General features: G+C 50.2%; 1 protein-coding gene across 1 annotated transcript in view; it reads right to left on the bottom strand.

Moving 5' to 3' along the window:
* Positions 1 to 643: 643 nt before the first annotated feature.
* Positions 644 to 17,285, bottom strand: part of LOC120921696 (leucine-rich repeat and calponin homology domain-containing protein 4-like) — a gene marked incomplete at its 3' end in the record, with an annotated part of 39,441 nt that continues 22,799 nt past the window's right edge. The window contains exons 2-3 of the mRNA XM_040334236.1: positions 6,938 to 7,082; positions 644 to 770 (exon numbers count right to left, since the gene is read on the bottom strand). Coding sequence (XP_040190170.1) covers positions 644 to 770; positions 6,938 to 7,082 — 272 coding nt within the window. The remainder of the gene's footprint in view (positions 771 to 6,937; positions 7,083 to 17,285) is intronic.

The raw sequence follows: 17,285 nt of genomic DNA, 5'->3' as shown, positions 1-17,285 counted from the left end.
CAACAGCGCTCAGGGCGGCCCCCCGCCGCTCCATCCCCGCAACAGCGCTCAGGGCGGCCCCCCGCCGCTCCATCCCCGCAACAGCGCTCAGGGCGACGCCACGCAACAGCGTTCAGGGCGGGCCCTCGCCGCTCCATCCCGCAACAGCGCTCAGGGCCCTGCTTTTCCATTTATGTCACTGACCTGGAACAAGCATGTGGCCAGTGAAGGCATCAGGTCAGAGATTGATTAGTGAAGAAAGAAGGGACAGAACCAGCAGGGCACCGATTGATGTACTGGCTGCTGTAAGCTCTTTATACAAGTGCTGAGTCAGCACATCATCAGATGCACATATGAGGATCGACTATGTGCAATATTTCCCCCAGGCAGGGCCTGACGGAAGCTGCATTGCTGGTACAGGAGGGCAGGCAGGAGATATGAACCCCTAGCATTTTAATGTTCAAGGGTCCCTTAATGATGGACACATGACTTCTTACACCCAGACATGTATAGGAGGTCTTATGTCCCACACTGGCCCCCCCCCCCCCCACACCTACGTTCCACCACGTCGTACCCCTTTCCCAATAATTAGGCGATAGAATGCGAATCACCTTCTCCTGGCAGGAAAGACCTTAACATCTTACCCAATAAATCTGCTACTCACCAGCTGCCGCAGGTTGGTCATGGCGCCCACCTCCTCCGGAATGGAGTTCAGCTTGTTATTACTGGCGATGAGAACAGTGAGAGGAAGACGACAGAGGTAAGGAGGTAGAGAGGTGAGGAGGTTTCGGCTGTGGAAACAAAGATGGGACTTTAATAAGGAAAATAATGTCAATGCCCTTCAGATGTACTTCATCCTCAATCTCTATAGTAGACTTTGGTCTTTGGCTGGTATACCTAAAAAGGAACCCCCTGCACCCTTCCTAAGGCTCCTTGTGGATCTCTACATTGGGTTCTTTGACTTGCATGCCTAGAAGGAATCTCCTGAATCCCTCCAGGTGACCTTGCTTCTCGCTGATCTCTACTAAGACTAAGGGCTCTGGTTTGTATACCTAGAAGGAATCCCTTGCATCCTTCCTAAGGCTCCTTGTGGATCTCTACATTGGGTTCTTTGACTTGCATGCCTAGAAGGAATCTCTTCAATCCCTCCAGGTGACCTTGCTTCTCGCTGTTCTCTACTAAGACTAAGGGCTCTGGTTTGTATACCTAGGAAGGATGCAGGGGATTTCTCCTAAAGCTCCTTGTGGATCTCTACATTGGGTTCTTTGACTTGCATGCCTAGAAGGAATCTCCTCAATCCCTCCAGGTGACCTTGCTTCTCGCTGATCTCTACTAAGACTAAGGGCTCTGGTTTGTATTTCTAGAAGGAATCCCCTGCATTCCCCCACATGTACAGTGGGGGAAATAATTATTTGATCCCCTGCAGATTTTGTAAGTTTGCCCACTTACAAAGAAATAAAGGGTCTATACAATTGTTACCATAAGTGTTTAAATGAAAAAGACAGAATATCAACCAAAAATCCAGAAAACAAAAAACAAAACAAAAAACACATAATACAAAATGATGGGCGGTGGTCAATGATGGGATGTGGGGTTCCGGCACCTTGCAACTCTGGACCCCTTTGCATTACACAGCCCCCCCCCCAGTGTTTGTTACACACACACACCCGCCTAACAGTTCTGGACCCCCTGCATGTTACACTGAGGGGAGACGTGACAAATGCGTCCCACCGGGGGTCGTTGCAGGCTGCCGTGGCCCACCTGGACAAATGCCCAGTATGCCCTATGGCCAGTCCGGGCCTGCTTGGGCCAGTGGGAGATTCTTCTATCCACACAGTTCAGCGTAGAGGGAGGAATCTGTTCCACTTTTTCCATCTGACCATAGAAAATCTGCAGATAATCTATAGGTGTATGGCCAGTCTTAGCGAGTTCTCGTTAGGAGCACCTTCTATGTGTATAAAAAAAGACTCCTGTCCACAGAATCCCTTTCTTCTGTTTAAACCTCACCATCATGGGCGAGACCAAAGAGCTGTCAATGGACGTCAGGGACAAGATTGTAGACCTACACAAGGCTGGAATGGGCTACAAGGCTGGAATGGGCTACAAGGCTGGAATGGGCTACAAGGCTGGAATGGGCTACAAGGCTGGAATGGGCTACAAGGCTGGAATGGGCTACAAGGCTGGAATGGGCTACAAGGCTGGAATGGGCTACAAGGCTGGAATGGGCTACAAGGCTGGAATGGGCTACAAGGCTGGAATGGGCAACAAGGCTGGAATGGGCAACAAGGCTGGAATGGGCAACAAGGCTGGAATGGGCAACAAGGCTGGAATGGGCAACAAGGCTGGAATGGGCAACAAGGCTGGAATGGGCAACAAGGCTGGAATGGGCAACAAGGCTGGAATGGGCAACAAGGCTGGAATGGGCAACAAGGCTGGAATGGGCAACAAGGCTGGAATGGGCAACAAGGCTGGAATGGGCTACAAGGCTGGAATGGGCAACAAGGCTTGGTGAGAAGGAGTCAACTGTTGAAGCGATTATTCACAACATGGAAAAAATACAAAACAACAATCAATCGCCCTCGGTCTGTAGATCCATACAAGATGAGAAAAGTGAGGGATCAGCCCAGAACTACACGGGAGGAGCTTGTGAATGATCTCAAGGCAGTTGGGACCACGGTCACCAAACAAACCATTGGTAACAATACGCCGCCATGAATTGAAATCCTGCAGCACCCGCAAGGTCCTCCTCAAGAGGACACATGTACAGGCCCGTATGAAGTTTGCCAATGATTCAGAGAAGGATTGGGAGAAAGCGAGACCACAATTGAGCTCTTTGGCATTAACGCGACTTGCCGTGTTTGGAGGAAGAAAAAATTATGACTATGACCCCAAGAACACCGTCCCTACAGTCACACGGAGGTGGAGACATGATGCTTCGGGGCTGTTTTTCTGCTAAAAGGTACAGGCCGACTTTGCCGCATTGAGGGGCCAATGGACAGGGCCATGTATTGTAAGATCTTGGATGAGAACCTTCTTCCCTCGGCCAGAACACTGAAGATGGATCATGGATGGGGCCTCAAGCAAGACAATGACCCAAAACATATCGTCAAGGCAACAAAGGAGTAGTTGAAGAAGAAGCACATTAAAAAGGTCATAGAGTAATGTATGGAGGGAGCTGAAAGTTCGAGTTGCCAAGCGACAGCCAAGAACCCTTACAGTGTTTAGAGAAGATCTGTAGAGAAGAGAGGACCAAAATCCCTCCTGAGATGTGTGCAAACCTGATCACCAACTACAAGAAACGTCTGACCTCTCATGTTTTGCTTGGGGATCAAATACTTATTTTACTCACTGAACTACAACTTCATTTATAAAACACTTGTATCGGTTTTTTTTTCTGGATTTGTTGTTGTTAGTCTCTACCATATAAAATTCATCTATGATGGACATAGACCCTTCATTTCTTTGTAAGTGGGCAAATGTACAAAATCTGAAGGGGATCAAATAATAATTTCCCCACTATACTTGCTCATCTCTGCAGTAGACTGGGGTCTCTCGCTTGCTTACCTACAAAAACCTCCTGCATCCTTCCAGAAGTGCCTTTTCAATATGATCTCTACAGTAGATTGGGTTCTATGACTTGTGTACCTAAAAAGGAATCTCATCAATCCCACCAGGTGACCTTGTTCCTAGCTGATCCCTACTAAGATTAAGGACTCTATCCCTCCTGGTGACCTTGTTCCTAGCTGATCTCTACTAAGACTAAGGAAGCTATCCCTCCAGGTGACCTTGTTCCTAGCTGATCCCTACTAAGATTAAGGACTCTATCCCTCCTGGTGACCTTGTTCCCAACTGATCCCTACTAAGATTAAGGACTCCATTCCTCCAGGGGACCTTGTTCCTAGCTGATCCCTACTAAGATTAAGGACTCTATCCCTCCAGGTAACCTTGTTCCTAGCTGATCTCTACTAAGACTAAGGAAGCTATCCCTCCAGGTGACCTTGTTCCTAGCTGATCCCTACCAAGATTAAGGACTCCATCCCTCCAGGGGACCTTGTTCCTAGCTGATCTCTAAGACCAAGGACTCTATCCCTCCTGGTGACCTTGTTCTTAGCCAATCTCTACCAAGACTAAGGACTCTATCCCTCCAGGTAACCTTGTTCCTAGCTGATCTCTACTAAGATTAAGGATTCTATCCCTCCAGGTTACCTTGTTCCTAGCCAATCTCTACTATGACCAAGTACTCTATTCCTCCTGGTGACCTTGTTCCTAGCTGATCTCTACCAAGACTAAGGATTCTATCCCTCCTGGTGACCTTGTTCCTAGCTGATCTATACTAAGACTAAGGATTCTATCCCTCCAGGAGACCTTGTTCCCAACTGATCTCTACTAAGATTAAGGATTATATCCCTCCAGGTGACCTTGTTCCTAGCTGATCTCTACTATGACTGACTAAGGACTATCCCTTCAAGTGACCTTGTTCCCAACTGATCTCTACTAAGACTAAGGACTCTATCCCTCCAGGTGACCTTGTTCCTAGCTGATCTCTACTAAGACTAAGGACTCTCGCTTGCATACCTAGAAGGATTTCCCTCCTTGCCTCAAGGTGCCTTGCTCCCAACTAGTCTTTACAGTAGACAGGACTGTCTTGTGTGACAGACTCACCCGGGACAGAGGCTTTTGGAGGGGACTGAATGCTAGCCTCTTGCCTTGCGATCATGGGCCCTGGCATTTGGGGGGGGGGGGGAACGGTGCTCTTTGTGAGCTATATGCCTGGGGACCCTGTATATGCCACATTAGAGTGACTGATTCATACTGTTGGGACATACAGTGTAAGGAGATGCCAATGCCATCACCTCCAGCCATCTGTCTGTTCTCTGTGCCAATTGACCCTGCTATTGTGTAAAGATGTCCTGTGTTTACACTTATGATAATGTGTATTGTATAGCAGGTGAGCGAGGAGACGCGACGTCTACCCTGAAAGGTCATATCTACAAGTCACCTAGTCTGGGTAAATGATTAGTTAATTAGCTCATGTTAAGTTATGTTCTGGTTACCACCTCTTTAACTGTATACAAGGTTGTATTCTTGGTTCTAATAAACACTCCATGTTCAGCAGACAACCAAGTCTCGTCTCGTTGTGTGCTTGTGAGCAGCTGGAATATCTGATATCTGTATCCAGACTGATAGGAAGTGGCATATGAAGGAAGCACTCAAGCGAAGTGGGGGGACGTTCCGTTACATCTTGCATACCTAGAAGGTCCATCCTGCACTCTTCCATGTTTTTATTGCGGATCCCCACAGTTCACTGGGTTCTTTGACTTTCATATCTAAAAAAGGAATCTCATCCATCCCTCCAGGTTATTCTACTTCTTGCTGATCTCTTATACCTAAATAATGTCAGTTATGCTTTGTTTGATATAAATACTCTGAAGACACGTACAGACAGTTGACCATCCATCAGCAGAGCCGGTCACTGAATACCAGAGTTGGGGGATGGCGGGGACTTAGAACAAAGTTACATAATTAAGGCTGAAAAAAAAAAAAAAAAAAAAAAAAACCACGACCATCAAGTTCAAAAATCTGAGCAAAACTAAACCTCCTTCTACAACTGCTGCCAAATTCCTTCCCGACCTCCAAGGACAGTCAACTTCCTGGGCCAGGGGGCTCTCGGTAATTAGAACTCTGGATGTTGTCAGCTGAGAGAACATTATCAGCTCCCTTCTAAAATCCCATTACTGCTTCTTGCCTTTATTAAACTCATGTAGTTATCCCATTAATTAATTTTGAAAAGAAGCATGAAATGTACCGTTACAGAGCCCTGCAGGCCGTCTTTCTGAACCTTTGACTACAGAGGAACCCTGACAATCATTTCCCAGGAAACCCCTGCTAAATATAAATTACATATACCGCTCATAGTACAACGGCATGATCAGTAAGTGGTGGATATAATAAATAAAAATGTGGCGCATTTAACACAAAAACATTATCAGTAATGAACATGACATTTTATAAAAAATTTATAATGGCTAGAAAAAAAAAAAAAAAAGGGAGAAGATATTGAAAATGATATGGGTGGTCTGTGGAAAGTGCCCCCATCCCCACAATAGTGGTTTATTTAGAGCTCCACCTACACCGGTGGTCAGCCGCCAAGGCCAACCTACACCGGTGGTCAGCCGCCAAGGCCCACCTACACCGGTGGTCAGCCGCCAAGGCAAACCTACACCAATGGTCAGCCGCCAAGGCCAACCTACACCGGTGGTTAGTCGCCAAGGCCCACCTACACCGGTGGCTAGCCGCCAAGGCCCACCTACACCGATGGTCAGCCGCCAAGGCAGGTATAGCAGGTGAGCGAGGAGACGTGACATCTACCCTGAAAGGTCATATCTACGAGTCACCTAGTCTGGGTAAATGATTAGTTAATTAGCTCATGTTAAGTTATGTTCTTGTTACCTCCTCTTTAAACTGTATATAAAGTTATGCTCTGGTTACCTCCTCTTTAAAAACTGTATATAAGGTTGTATTCTTGGTTCTAAGCAACCTACACCGATGGTCAGCCGCCGAGGCCCACCTACACCGGTGGTCAGCCGCCAAGGCCCACCTACACCGGTGGTCAGCCGCCAAGGCCAACCTACAATTATGGAAATTGGAGAAGGTCCCCCCCCCCCCCCCATTTCATTGGTGGTCAATGGGGAGAAATGCCTTTTTAGAAAAGAGATGCAGATAGAGAAATCTTTATTGGTAGTCTGTGTAAAAGTACCCCCTTACAAATGATGGTTCATGTAATACTCCACTACACTGGTGGTTAGTGGAGACGGATTCTCCGAAATTAATGCTCAAGCAAACTTTGCAGGAACCCTAGGATTCAACAGAACCCTGGCTGAGAAAAGCAGTGCGAAGGTAATGGGGAATATGTGTGGATACCAGAGTTTTGAAACAGGAAGCTCTATAGTTCACTCACCTTATGTTCAGGTAGGTGAGGGCCTGTAGGTTGGAGATGCAGGCAGGAAGGCTACGCAGGCAGTTGTGATAGAGGTTCAAGGATTCCAGGGACACAAGCTGACACAGCTCACCGGGGACTTCAGCGAAACGGTTCTTCGATAAATCTGAAGGAGAAATCAAATGGTACATCAAACACAAAGGCTTCACCTCTAAGGCCACTCAAACATGGCCGCAATGTGAGACAACCAACCCTGTCTAAACAAGCACAAACTACTCCGCTGTCTACGCTATTCTATCATTTACAATCATTTATTTTGTTCATGTGTGTGGAATGTCAGTATCAGCCCTGATACAAGCAGTGGGCTGGCTCTTGGCCGGAGTTATGCAAATATCAAAACGCCTTGTTGGACGGGTGTTAGTCTAGAGGAGTAAACGTTCCTGGGTAGGCTGTAGTTGCATACAAACCTCCCAAAGTAACACCCACATGTGATGCCAATACACTGAGAGTGCATCAGGTGATTATAATGAACCAGACCCTCCTGTTCAGAATCACTCTGCAAAGGTGCAAAAAATAGGAATCCGATACAAAGATTGTTAAAATCCCTGCAATGTACATTGATCACAAAATGGGATCGTTATCTCAAACATAGAGCTACTCCAAGTACAGTCAAAATTCTTGAGACCTGATGAAGAGGGTAGTCTTTCGAAACATGTTGGCGTTTTTCATGCTATGAACCAATTTTACCAATAAAAACCTTGGGACTCTTGGACTATTTGCTGCTCTCACTGGACTGCGTATATGTGGAATCTCAACTCTGGGTTCCCTCAATTTCTAAAGGAGTGTCCTCGTTTTGTGGACTGCTGAACCGGAGTCAGTGTGCCCAATGAGAATTTGTTCTATTGAAAATCTGTATGCAGCACCTAATTTTACCGGTTTCCCCTTGAAATTCAGACAGCAGAAACCCTTCCTAAAGATCCAAACGGGGACGGCACGCCTGAGCACCACCAACGGGGACGGCACGCCTGAGCACCCCCAACGGGGACGGCACGCCTGAGCACCACCAATGGGGACGGCACGCCTGAGCACCCCCAATGGGGACGGCACGCCTGAGCACCCCCAATGGGGACGGCACGCCTGAGCACCCCCAATGGGGACGGCACGCCTGAGCACGAGGAGGAGGCGCACCTTTTAAAAAATGGACGGCTGCGGTCTGAGAGCCTGCATGTTAGGTACCGGCGTATAAGACAACCCACGACTTTTAAGAAGAATTTAATGTTTTAAAAAGTCGTCTTATATGCCGGAAAATACGGTAGCTTCCTCAGGAGTATTACATCAGGCACGATTAGTAGCTTCCTCAGGAGAATTACATTTATCAGGCACGGTCTACTGGAAATAGAAAGATCTACCGTATTTATTGGGTTATAGCGCGCTCCCGCGTATAGCGCGCACCCCTAAAGTTGCCCCGAATTCCTGTGGAAAAAAGATTTTTTGTACTTACAGTTTTGGTGTCTTGCGCGGCGGCCTCGTCGGGTCCGGCGTCCGTCTGTGGCTTCGGGTGTCCTCTTCGCCGGGTCCGGCGTCCTTCCCGCTCGTTTCCCGGGCCGAGTTTGAATACTGCGCCGACATATACAGAGCGCAGTACACTCGTGTATTGTCGGGCAGGCTCGGCTACTCTCGCGCTGACGTCCTGTACGTCAGCGTGAGAGGAGCCGAGACTGCCCGACTATACACGAGTGTACTGCGCTCGGTATATGTCAGCGCAGTATTCAAACTCGGCGTGGGAAAGCGGGTATCGGCGTATATCGCGCACCCACGATTTTGCCCTGATTTTCAGGGCAAAAAAGTGCGTGGTATACGCCGATAAATACGGTATTTCCAGTAGATGGTGCCTGATAATTGAATTCTCCTGATCAGGCACTATCCACTGAAAATAGAACTTTCTAGATCTTTCCATTTCCAGTAGATGGAGCCTGATAAATGTAATTCTCCTGAGGAAGCTACCAATCGTGGCGAAACATGTAGAGAGAATTTTTCAGCTTGCACATTCTTGAAACTGTATTGTATCATCGGATGGATTTTTCTTGATTCTGTCATTTTTAACTTTTATAAATATCTTTTCATATATTATGTTGTAATTTTGCACCTCTAAAATCCCAAACCCTCGCTTTTTCCAAATTGGTTCTATATTTAGGTCATGGACTATACAACCAGAGGCTCTGGATGGACAGTTGGATAAATGGTGAACTTAACCTTTAAGCCCTCTCTCTCTCTCAAATCTGAGTCACTGAAGCAGCAAAATAAATATACATTTCTGTGTGTGGTATATACCGTATTGATCGGCGTATACCGCGCACTTTTTTGCAAAATCGCAGGTGCGCGATATACGCCGATACCCGCGCCGAGTTTGAATACTGCGCCGGCATAGACCGAGCGCAGTACACTCGGGTATAGTCGGGCAGTCTCGGCTCCTCTCGCGCTCACGTCCTGGACGTACAGGACGTGAGTGTGAGAGTAGCCGAGCCTGCCCGACTATACACGAGTGTACTGCGCTCGGTATATGCCGGCGCAGTATTCAAACTCGGCGCGGGAAAGCGGGAAACGAGCGGGGAGGACGCCGCAGAAGGACGCCGGACCCGAAGAGGACACCCGAAGCTGCAGACGGACGCCGGACCCGACGAGGCCGCCGCGCAAGACACCAAAACTAAGTACAAAAATCTTTTTTCCACAGGACTTTCGGGGCAACTTTAGGGGTGTGCGCTATACGCGGGAGCGTGCTATACCCCAATAAATACGGTACTTACCTTACCCAGGGTGCCTAGGGAAGGGAGGGTGATGTCACGATCCTTCTGGCAACGCTGAGGATCCCAAATCTCACAATAGGGGGTGCTCCTGCACTACGACTCAGGCTCTTCACGTGACTCTCGTGAGGAAGGGGGGGTAAGGCAAGTATATTTTAACCCCCCCCCCCCCCCCCCCATAAAATCTTTTTTTACAGCTTTAATGTGGCAATTTAAGAAGGAAAGGGAGGCAGCAAGTAATAAGGAAAAGTTGCCAATAACATAGGCAACTAAAACTCTCACTGTATATTTTTGCCCTTTAATTAAAGCGTGACCAGCCTCTCCCTCCTTGAACAATCTGTGCAGTGTAATCCCCAGAGCCTCGTGCCCTGTCACTGCGCTCATCCCTCGGTGCTGGCAGAGGCAGGGCGTCGCTGTGCCCCAAGGGCAACCACATGACTCATTGGTGATGACTTGGTTGTGGCTCTCTGCCCAGAAGCTCTCATAACAAGGCTTATTCAGGGATGCCGGGGAGAGGCCAAGATAATGGAGAGGGCCGGGGGCGGGTGCGTGACCCCTGCTGTACCAATGTTTGGATTTGTCACACGTCAGGGCTTGTGGGTGAGGGAAGACCGAGGAATGGGCACTTCAGACTTGGAAGTCGAGCTGCAAGGAACGCGAGTCCTGTAGAAGGTTGGCATGGTGCCACAGCTTCGTGTGAGGAGAAGACCTGGATTGTATGATGTGCTTTTATCTCCCACAACTTTCTGGAACAAATAAATTAGATAAAAAAAGTTCCCCATCTCTTATTTTACAAGAATGAGCGTGACGCACGCCAAAAATGAAGTCATTTATCCAACTGTCCATGCAGAACCTCTGGTTTATAGACTGAATACATCCTAAATATAGAGCCATTTATCCAACTGTCCATCCAGAGCCTCTGGTTTATAGACTGAATACATCCTAAATATAGGACCATTTATCCAACTGTCCATCCAGAGCCTCTGGTTTATAGACCACATACATCCTAAATATAGAACCATTTATCCAACTGTCCATCCAGAGCCTCTGGTTTATAGACCACATACATCCTAAATATAGAGCCATTTATCCAACTGTCCATCCAGAGCCTCTGGTTTATAGACCACATACATCCTAAATATAGGACCATTTATCCAACTGTCCATCCAAAGCCTCTGGTTTATAGACCGGATACATCCTAAATATAGAGGCATTTATCCAACTGTCCATCCAGAGCCCCTGGTTTATAGACTACTAGATACATCCTACATATATCAACTGTCCATACAGAACCCTCTGGTTTATAGACCGGATACATCCTAAAAATTAGGGATGCACCGATACCATTTTTGTATTTTAAAACACCAAGTAGTGACCGATACCCATCGCCTAGAAAGAGTAGGTAGAGGGGTAGTTAGGGAGTTGGGTGAGGGCAGGGTGGGGGAGTAGAGGGATAAGTGAGGACAGTGTGTGTGTGTGGCATAGGAGTAGTGAAGGCAGGGTTGGGGGGGTTGAGAGCGGGGGTAGCTGAAGGCAGGGTTGGGGGGGTTGAGATCGGGGGTAGGTGAAGGCAGGGTTGGTGGGTAGAGAGCGGGGGTAGGTGAGGGCAGGGTTGGGGGGGTTGAGAGCAGGGGTAGGTGAGGGCAGGGTTGGGGGGGTTGAGAGCGGGGGTAGGTGGAGGCAGGGTTGGTGGGTAGAGAGCGGGGGTAGGTGAAGGCAGGGTTGGTGGGTAGAGAGTGGGGGTAGGTGAGGGCAGGGTTGGGGGGGTTGAGAGCAGGGGTAGGTGAGGGCAGGGTTGGGGGGGTTGAGAGCGGGGGTAGGTGGAGGCAGGGTTGGGGGATTGAGAGCGGGGGTAGGTGAAGGCAGGGTTGGGGGGGTTGAGAGCGGGGGTAGGTGAAGGCAGGGTTGGGGGGGTTGAGAGCGGGGGTAGGTGAAGGCAGGGTTGGGGGGGTTGAGAGCGGGGGTAGGTGAAGGCAGGGTTGGGGGGTTTGAGAGCGGGGGTAGGTGAAGGCAGGGTTGGTGGGTAGAGAGCGGGGGTAGGTGAGGGCAGGGTTGGGGGGGTTGAGAGCAGGGGTAGGTGAGGGCAGGGTTGGGGGGGTTGAGAGCGGGGGTAGGTGAGGCAGGGTTGGTGGGTAGAGAGCGGGGGTAGGTGAAGGCAGGGTTGGTGGGTAGAGAGTGGGGGTAGGTGAGGGCAGGGTTGGGGGGGTTGAGAGCAGGGGTAGGTGAGGGCAGGGTTGGGGGGGTTGAGAGCGGGGGTAGGTGAAGGCAGGGTTGGGGGGGTTGAGAGCGGGGGTAGGTGAAGGCAGGGTTGGGGGGGTTGAGAGCGGGGGTAGGTGAAGGCAGGGTTGGGGGGGTTGAGAGCGGGGGTAGGTGGAGGCAGGGTGGGGGGGGTTGAGAGCGGGGGTAGGTGAAGGCAGGGTTGGGGGGTTTGAGAGCGGGGGTAGGTGAAGGCAGGGTTGGGGGGGTTGAGAGCGGGGGTAGGTGAAGGCAGGGTTGGGGGGGTTGAGAGTGGGGGTAGGTGAGGGCAGGGTAGTTGAGGGTTGGGTAGGGGGTACGAGTGCTGGGGAAGTTGTGGCTGTGACCAACCAGAAGTGATGTGATTTGACGCTCTGGGTGACAAATCAGAGCTGACTGATAGAATGGAAGGCCCCTCACACACACACACACACACAGTCTACATACAACATCCACGGTGTCATAGGAAGTGATGGTGCTGGGCCGGCGCTCCGGTGTCATCAGAAACCGCGCTTCAGGGGAGCCTCATGGCCCGTACACTCGATCCGAAAAATCCGACGACAGATCTTCCGACCTTTTTCCTTTTGTACAAGTACCGATACCGGTGAAAATGCTTAGTATGGGCACCGTTCAATCCATCATACAAAAATGGAAAAAGAGTACGGCACAACTGCAAACCTACCAAGACATGGCCGTCCACCTAAACTGACCGGGCCGGGCAAGGAGAGCGTTCATCAGAGAAGCAGCCAAGAGGCCCATGGTAACTCTGGAGGAGCTGCAGAGATCCACAGCTCAGGGGGGAGAATCTGTCCACAGGACAACTATTAGTGGTCTCTCCACAAATCTGCCCTTTATGGAAGAGTGACAAGAAGAAAGACATTGGTGAAAGAAAGTCATAAGAAGTCCGGTTTGCAGTTTGTGAGAAGCCATGTGGGGGAGGGGACACAGCAAACATGTGGAAGAAGGTGCTCTGGTCACACGAGGCCAAAATTGAACTTTTTGGCCTAAAAGAAAAACGCTGTGTGGGGAAAACTAACACTGCACATCACCCTGAACACACCATCCCCACTGTGAAACATGGTGGTGGCAGCATCATGTGGTGGGGATGCTTTTCTTCAGCAGGGACAGGGAAGCTGGTCAGAATTGATGGGAAGATGGAAGGAGACAAATACAGAGCAGTCTTAGAAGAAAATCTGTTAGAGTCTGCAGAAGACTTGAGACTGGGCGAAGGTTCACCTTCCAGCAAGACAACGACCCTAAACATACAGCCAGAGATACAATGGAATGGTTTAGATCAAAGCATATTCATGTGTTAGAATGGCCCAGTCACAGTCCAGTAGGGGTGCAACGGATCACAGTTGTTCCGTGATCCGAACGGGTCACCCCCGTCGGATCGGAACACACTGTGATCCGCGGATTGCCACAGCTCCGGAGCTAGGCCGAAGCCGCGGCCTTTCCTAATGTTATGGCGGCGGCTCCGGAGCTAGGCCGAAGCCGCCGCCTTTCCTAATGTTATGGCCGCGGCTTCGGCCTACCTCCGGAGCCGCGACCATAACGCTAGGAAAGGCCGCGGCTTCGGCCTAGCTCCGGAGCCGCCGCCGTAACATTAGGAAAGGCCGCGGCTTCGGCCTAGCTCTGGAGCCGCGGCCATCTTGGTACACCCGGCGGCAGCCCTCCTCTGTTTACACCCACGGAGGAGCCCGCACTCGTGGGACACAACGCTCGGGGAGTGTCTGTCGGTACCTGTATTGAGAGCAGAGGGGGGCCACTGTACCAAAAGAAGGGGGGGCCACTGTACCAAAAGAAGGGGGGTCACTGTATCAAAAGAAGGGGGGGGGTCACTGTACCGAGAGGAGGGGGGGGTCACTGTACCGAGAGGAGGGGGGGGTCACTGTACCGAGAGGAGGGGGGGGGGGGGTCACTGTACCGAGAGGAGGGGGGGGGGTCACTGTACCGAGAGGAGGGGGGGGGGGGTCACTGTACCGAGAGGAGGGGGGGGGGGGTCACTGTACCGAGAGGAGGGGGGGGGTCTGCACCGAGGGGGTACTATAGTTGGTGGGGGGGGGGGGGGGACCATGTGGATATTACAGTGGGGGAGATTTTTTTTTTTTTTTTTGCCGATCCGAAAAATGATCCGATCCGTGACTCCTGATCCGAGGAACGATCTGAACCGTGAGTTTTTTGATCCGTTGCACCCCTACAGTCCAGACCTAAATCCCATTGAGAATCTGTGGCAAGACTTGAGAATTGCTGATCACAGACGCTCTCCATCCAATCTGACAGAGCTTGAGATATTTTACAAAGAAGAAGAATGGGCAGGAATGTCCCTCTCTAGATGGGCAAAGCTGGTGGAGACACCCCCAAAAAGACTTGTAGAGAAAAGGGGTTCTACAAAGTATTGACTCCGGGGGGCGCCATACAAATGCCCCCCACACACTTTTCACATATTTGTAAAAAGATACATTTACGTTTTTTTGGTTGTAACATGAGAAAATGTGGAAACATTTCAAAGGGGTATGAATACTTTTTCCAGGCGCTGTATATAAAGCACAGACGGCAATGTTCTCACCAATAAGGAGGGTGCAGGGATGGTAAAGATTACACTCCCATCCCCCCCCCCCCCCTACATGTGCCTTTCATTACACATGTTATGGGTAACATTACACAACAAAGCCTCCGGCATCCAACCACAGCTGATCACCTCCATATCACCGAGCCGACCAATCAGCACCCACCCCAGGGACATGTGACCTCCGCAGTCATCCCATTACATACAAATCTGATCAGAAATACCCGGGATGGAAAGATCGAGTCCTACGAGACTCACGCTTCCTGTTCAGAGATAAAGGAGGAAGTTCTGTGGCTTTATGAGCAACAACTCCGTGTAATAAGAGGAACGAGAATTCTGACATACTCTGCTCCTTCCTCCAGAACTACTCTGCTGGAAGACTCTGCACCTTCCTCCAGAACTCTCCTCTCCTGAAATACTCTGCTCCTTCCTCCAGAACTCCCCTCTCCTGAAATACTCTGCTCCTTCCTCCAGAACTCTCCTCTCCTGAAATACTCTGCTCCTTCCTCCAGAACTCTCCTCTCCTGAAATACTCTGCTGGAGGACTCTGCTCCTTCCTCCAGAACTCTCCTCTCCTGAAATACTCTGCTCTGCTGGAGGACTCTGCTCCTTCCTCCAGAACTCTCCTCTCCTGAAATACTCTGCTCTGCTGGAGGACTCTGCTCCTTCCTCCAGAACTCTCCTCTCCTGAAATACTCTGCTCTGCTGGAAAACTCTGCTCCTTCCTCTATAACTCTCCTGTCCATTGAATGTGGAATGGTTGTTGGTGGCAGGACTAGCAAGGGGGACCCAATAAAGGGGGTTCAACCCGGGACTAGCAAGGTGGACCTAATAACGGGGGTCCAACCCGGGACTAGCAAGGTGTACCTAATAAAGGGGGTCCAACCCGGGACTAGCAAGGTGCACCGAATAAAGGGGGTCCAACCCGGGACTAGCAAGGTGGACCCAATAAAGGGGGTCCAACCCGGGACTAGCAAGGTGTACCTAATAAAGGGGGTCCAACCCGGGACTAGCAAGGGGGACCTAATAAAGGGGGTCCAACTCGGGACTAGCAAGGTGTACCTAATAAAGGGGGTCCAACCCAGGACTAGCAAGGAGGACCTAATAAAGGGGGTCCAACCCGGGACTAGCAAGGTGTACCTAATAAAGGGGGTCCAACCCGGGACTAGCAAGGTGTACCTAATAAAGGGGGTCCAACCCGGGACTAGCAAGGTGTACCCAATAAAGGGGGTCCAACCCGGGACTAGCAAGGTGTACCTAATAAAGGGGGTCCAACCCGGGACTAGCAAGGTGTACCTAATAAAGGGGGTCCAACCCGGGACTAGCAAGGTGGACCCAATAAAGGGGGTCCAACCCGGGACTAGCAAGGTGTACCCAATAAAGGGGGTCCAACCCGGGACTAGCAAGGTGTACCTAATAAAGGGGGTCCAACCCAGGACTAGCAAGGGGGACCTAATAAAGGGGGTCCAACCCGGGACTAGCAAGGTGTACCTAATAAAGGGGGTCCAACCCAGGACTAGCAAGGAGGACCTAATAAAGGGGGTCCAACCCGGGACTAGCAAGGTGTACCTAATAAAGGGGGTCCAACCCGGGACTAGCAAGGTGGACCTAATAAAGGGGGTCCAACCCGGGACTAGCAAGGTGGACCTAATAAAGGGGGTCCAACCCGGGACTAGCAAGGTGGACCTAATAAAGTGTCTGGAGAGTATATATCTTATACACAGGCAGGCTGCTCTCGTTCAGCCCAGATGTCGGATGTTTTACAGACACTTCTCTCTTTCTCTGATAATATTGACATAAAATGTTCCTCCGGTGTTTGTCTAGTGACTATATTGTCCCATCCCAGACAATTCTCATGTCACAGCCGGCTGGGAAGATATAAACAGAGAATGAATAGAATTTCCCACCCGTGCCATGGCAACACCGAGTCACATGACCGAGGTCTGCAATAGAATGATGAATCTACAATCACCGACACTTTATTCTTGGGTCCACCTTGCTAGTCCCGGGTTGGACCCCCTTTATTAGGTCCACCTTGCTAGTCCTGGGTTGGACCCCCTTTATTAGGTCCTCCTTGCTAGTCCTGGGTTGGCCCCCCTTTATTCGGTCCCCCTTGCTAGTCCCGGGTTGGACCCCCTTTATTAGGTCCACCTTGCTAGTCCCGGGTTGGACCCCCTTTATTAGGTCCTCCTTGCTAGTCCCGGGTTGGACCCCCTTTATTAGGTCCACCTTGCTAGTCCCGGGTTGGACCCCCTTTATTAGGTCCACCTTGCTAGTCCCAGGTTGGACCCCCTTTATTAGGTACACCTTGCTAGTCCCGGGTTGGACCCCCTTTATTAGGTCCACCTTGCTAGTCCCGGGTTGGACCCACTTTATTAGGTCCCCCTTGCTAGTGCCGGGTTGGACCCCCTTTATTAGGTACACCTTGCTAGTCCCGGGTTGGACCCCCTTTATTAGGTACACCTTGCTAGTCCCGGGTTGGACCCCCTTTATTAGGTTCACCATGCTAGTCCCGGGTTGGACCCCCTTTATTAGGTACACCTTGCTAGTCCCGAGTTGGACCCACTTTGGCCTTCATTCTTGGTGGAATAGATACAACAAGGTGTTGGAAACGTTCCTCAGAGATTTCGCTCCATAGTGACATCATAGCATCACACAGTTGCTGCAAATTGGTCGGCTGCAGTAGTAAGAAGAGCCGGCAAAACTGTAATCCTTGAAGTGTCGTTTTTCGGTACATCAGAGTGACGACAAAACAATAAAGCTG

The sequence above is a fragment of the Rana temporaria genome (genome assembly GCF_905171775.1).
Source record: "Rana temporaria chromosome 3 unlocalized genomic scaffold, aRanTem1.1 chr3c, whole genome shotgun sequence".
Taxonomy (NCBI): domain Eukaryota; kingdom Metazoa; phylum Chordata; class Amphibia; order Anura; family Ranidae; genus Rana; species Rana temporaria.
The sequence above is the reverse complement of the archived record's forward strand: the minus strand, read 5'-3'. Positions and strand labels throughout refer to the sequence as shown.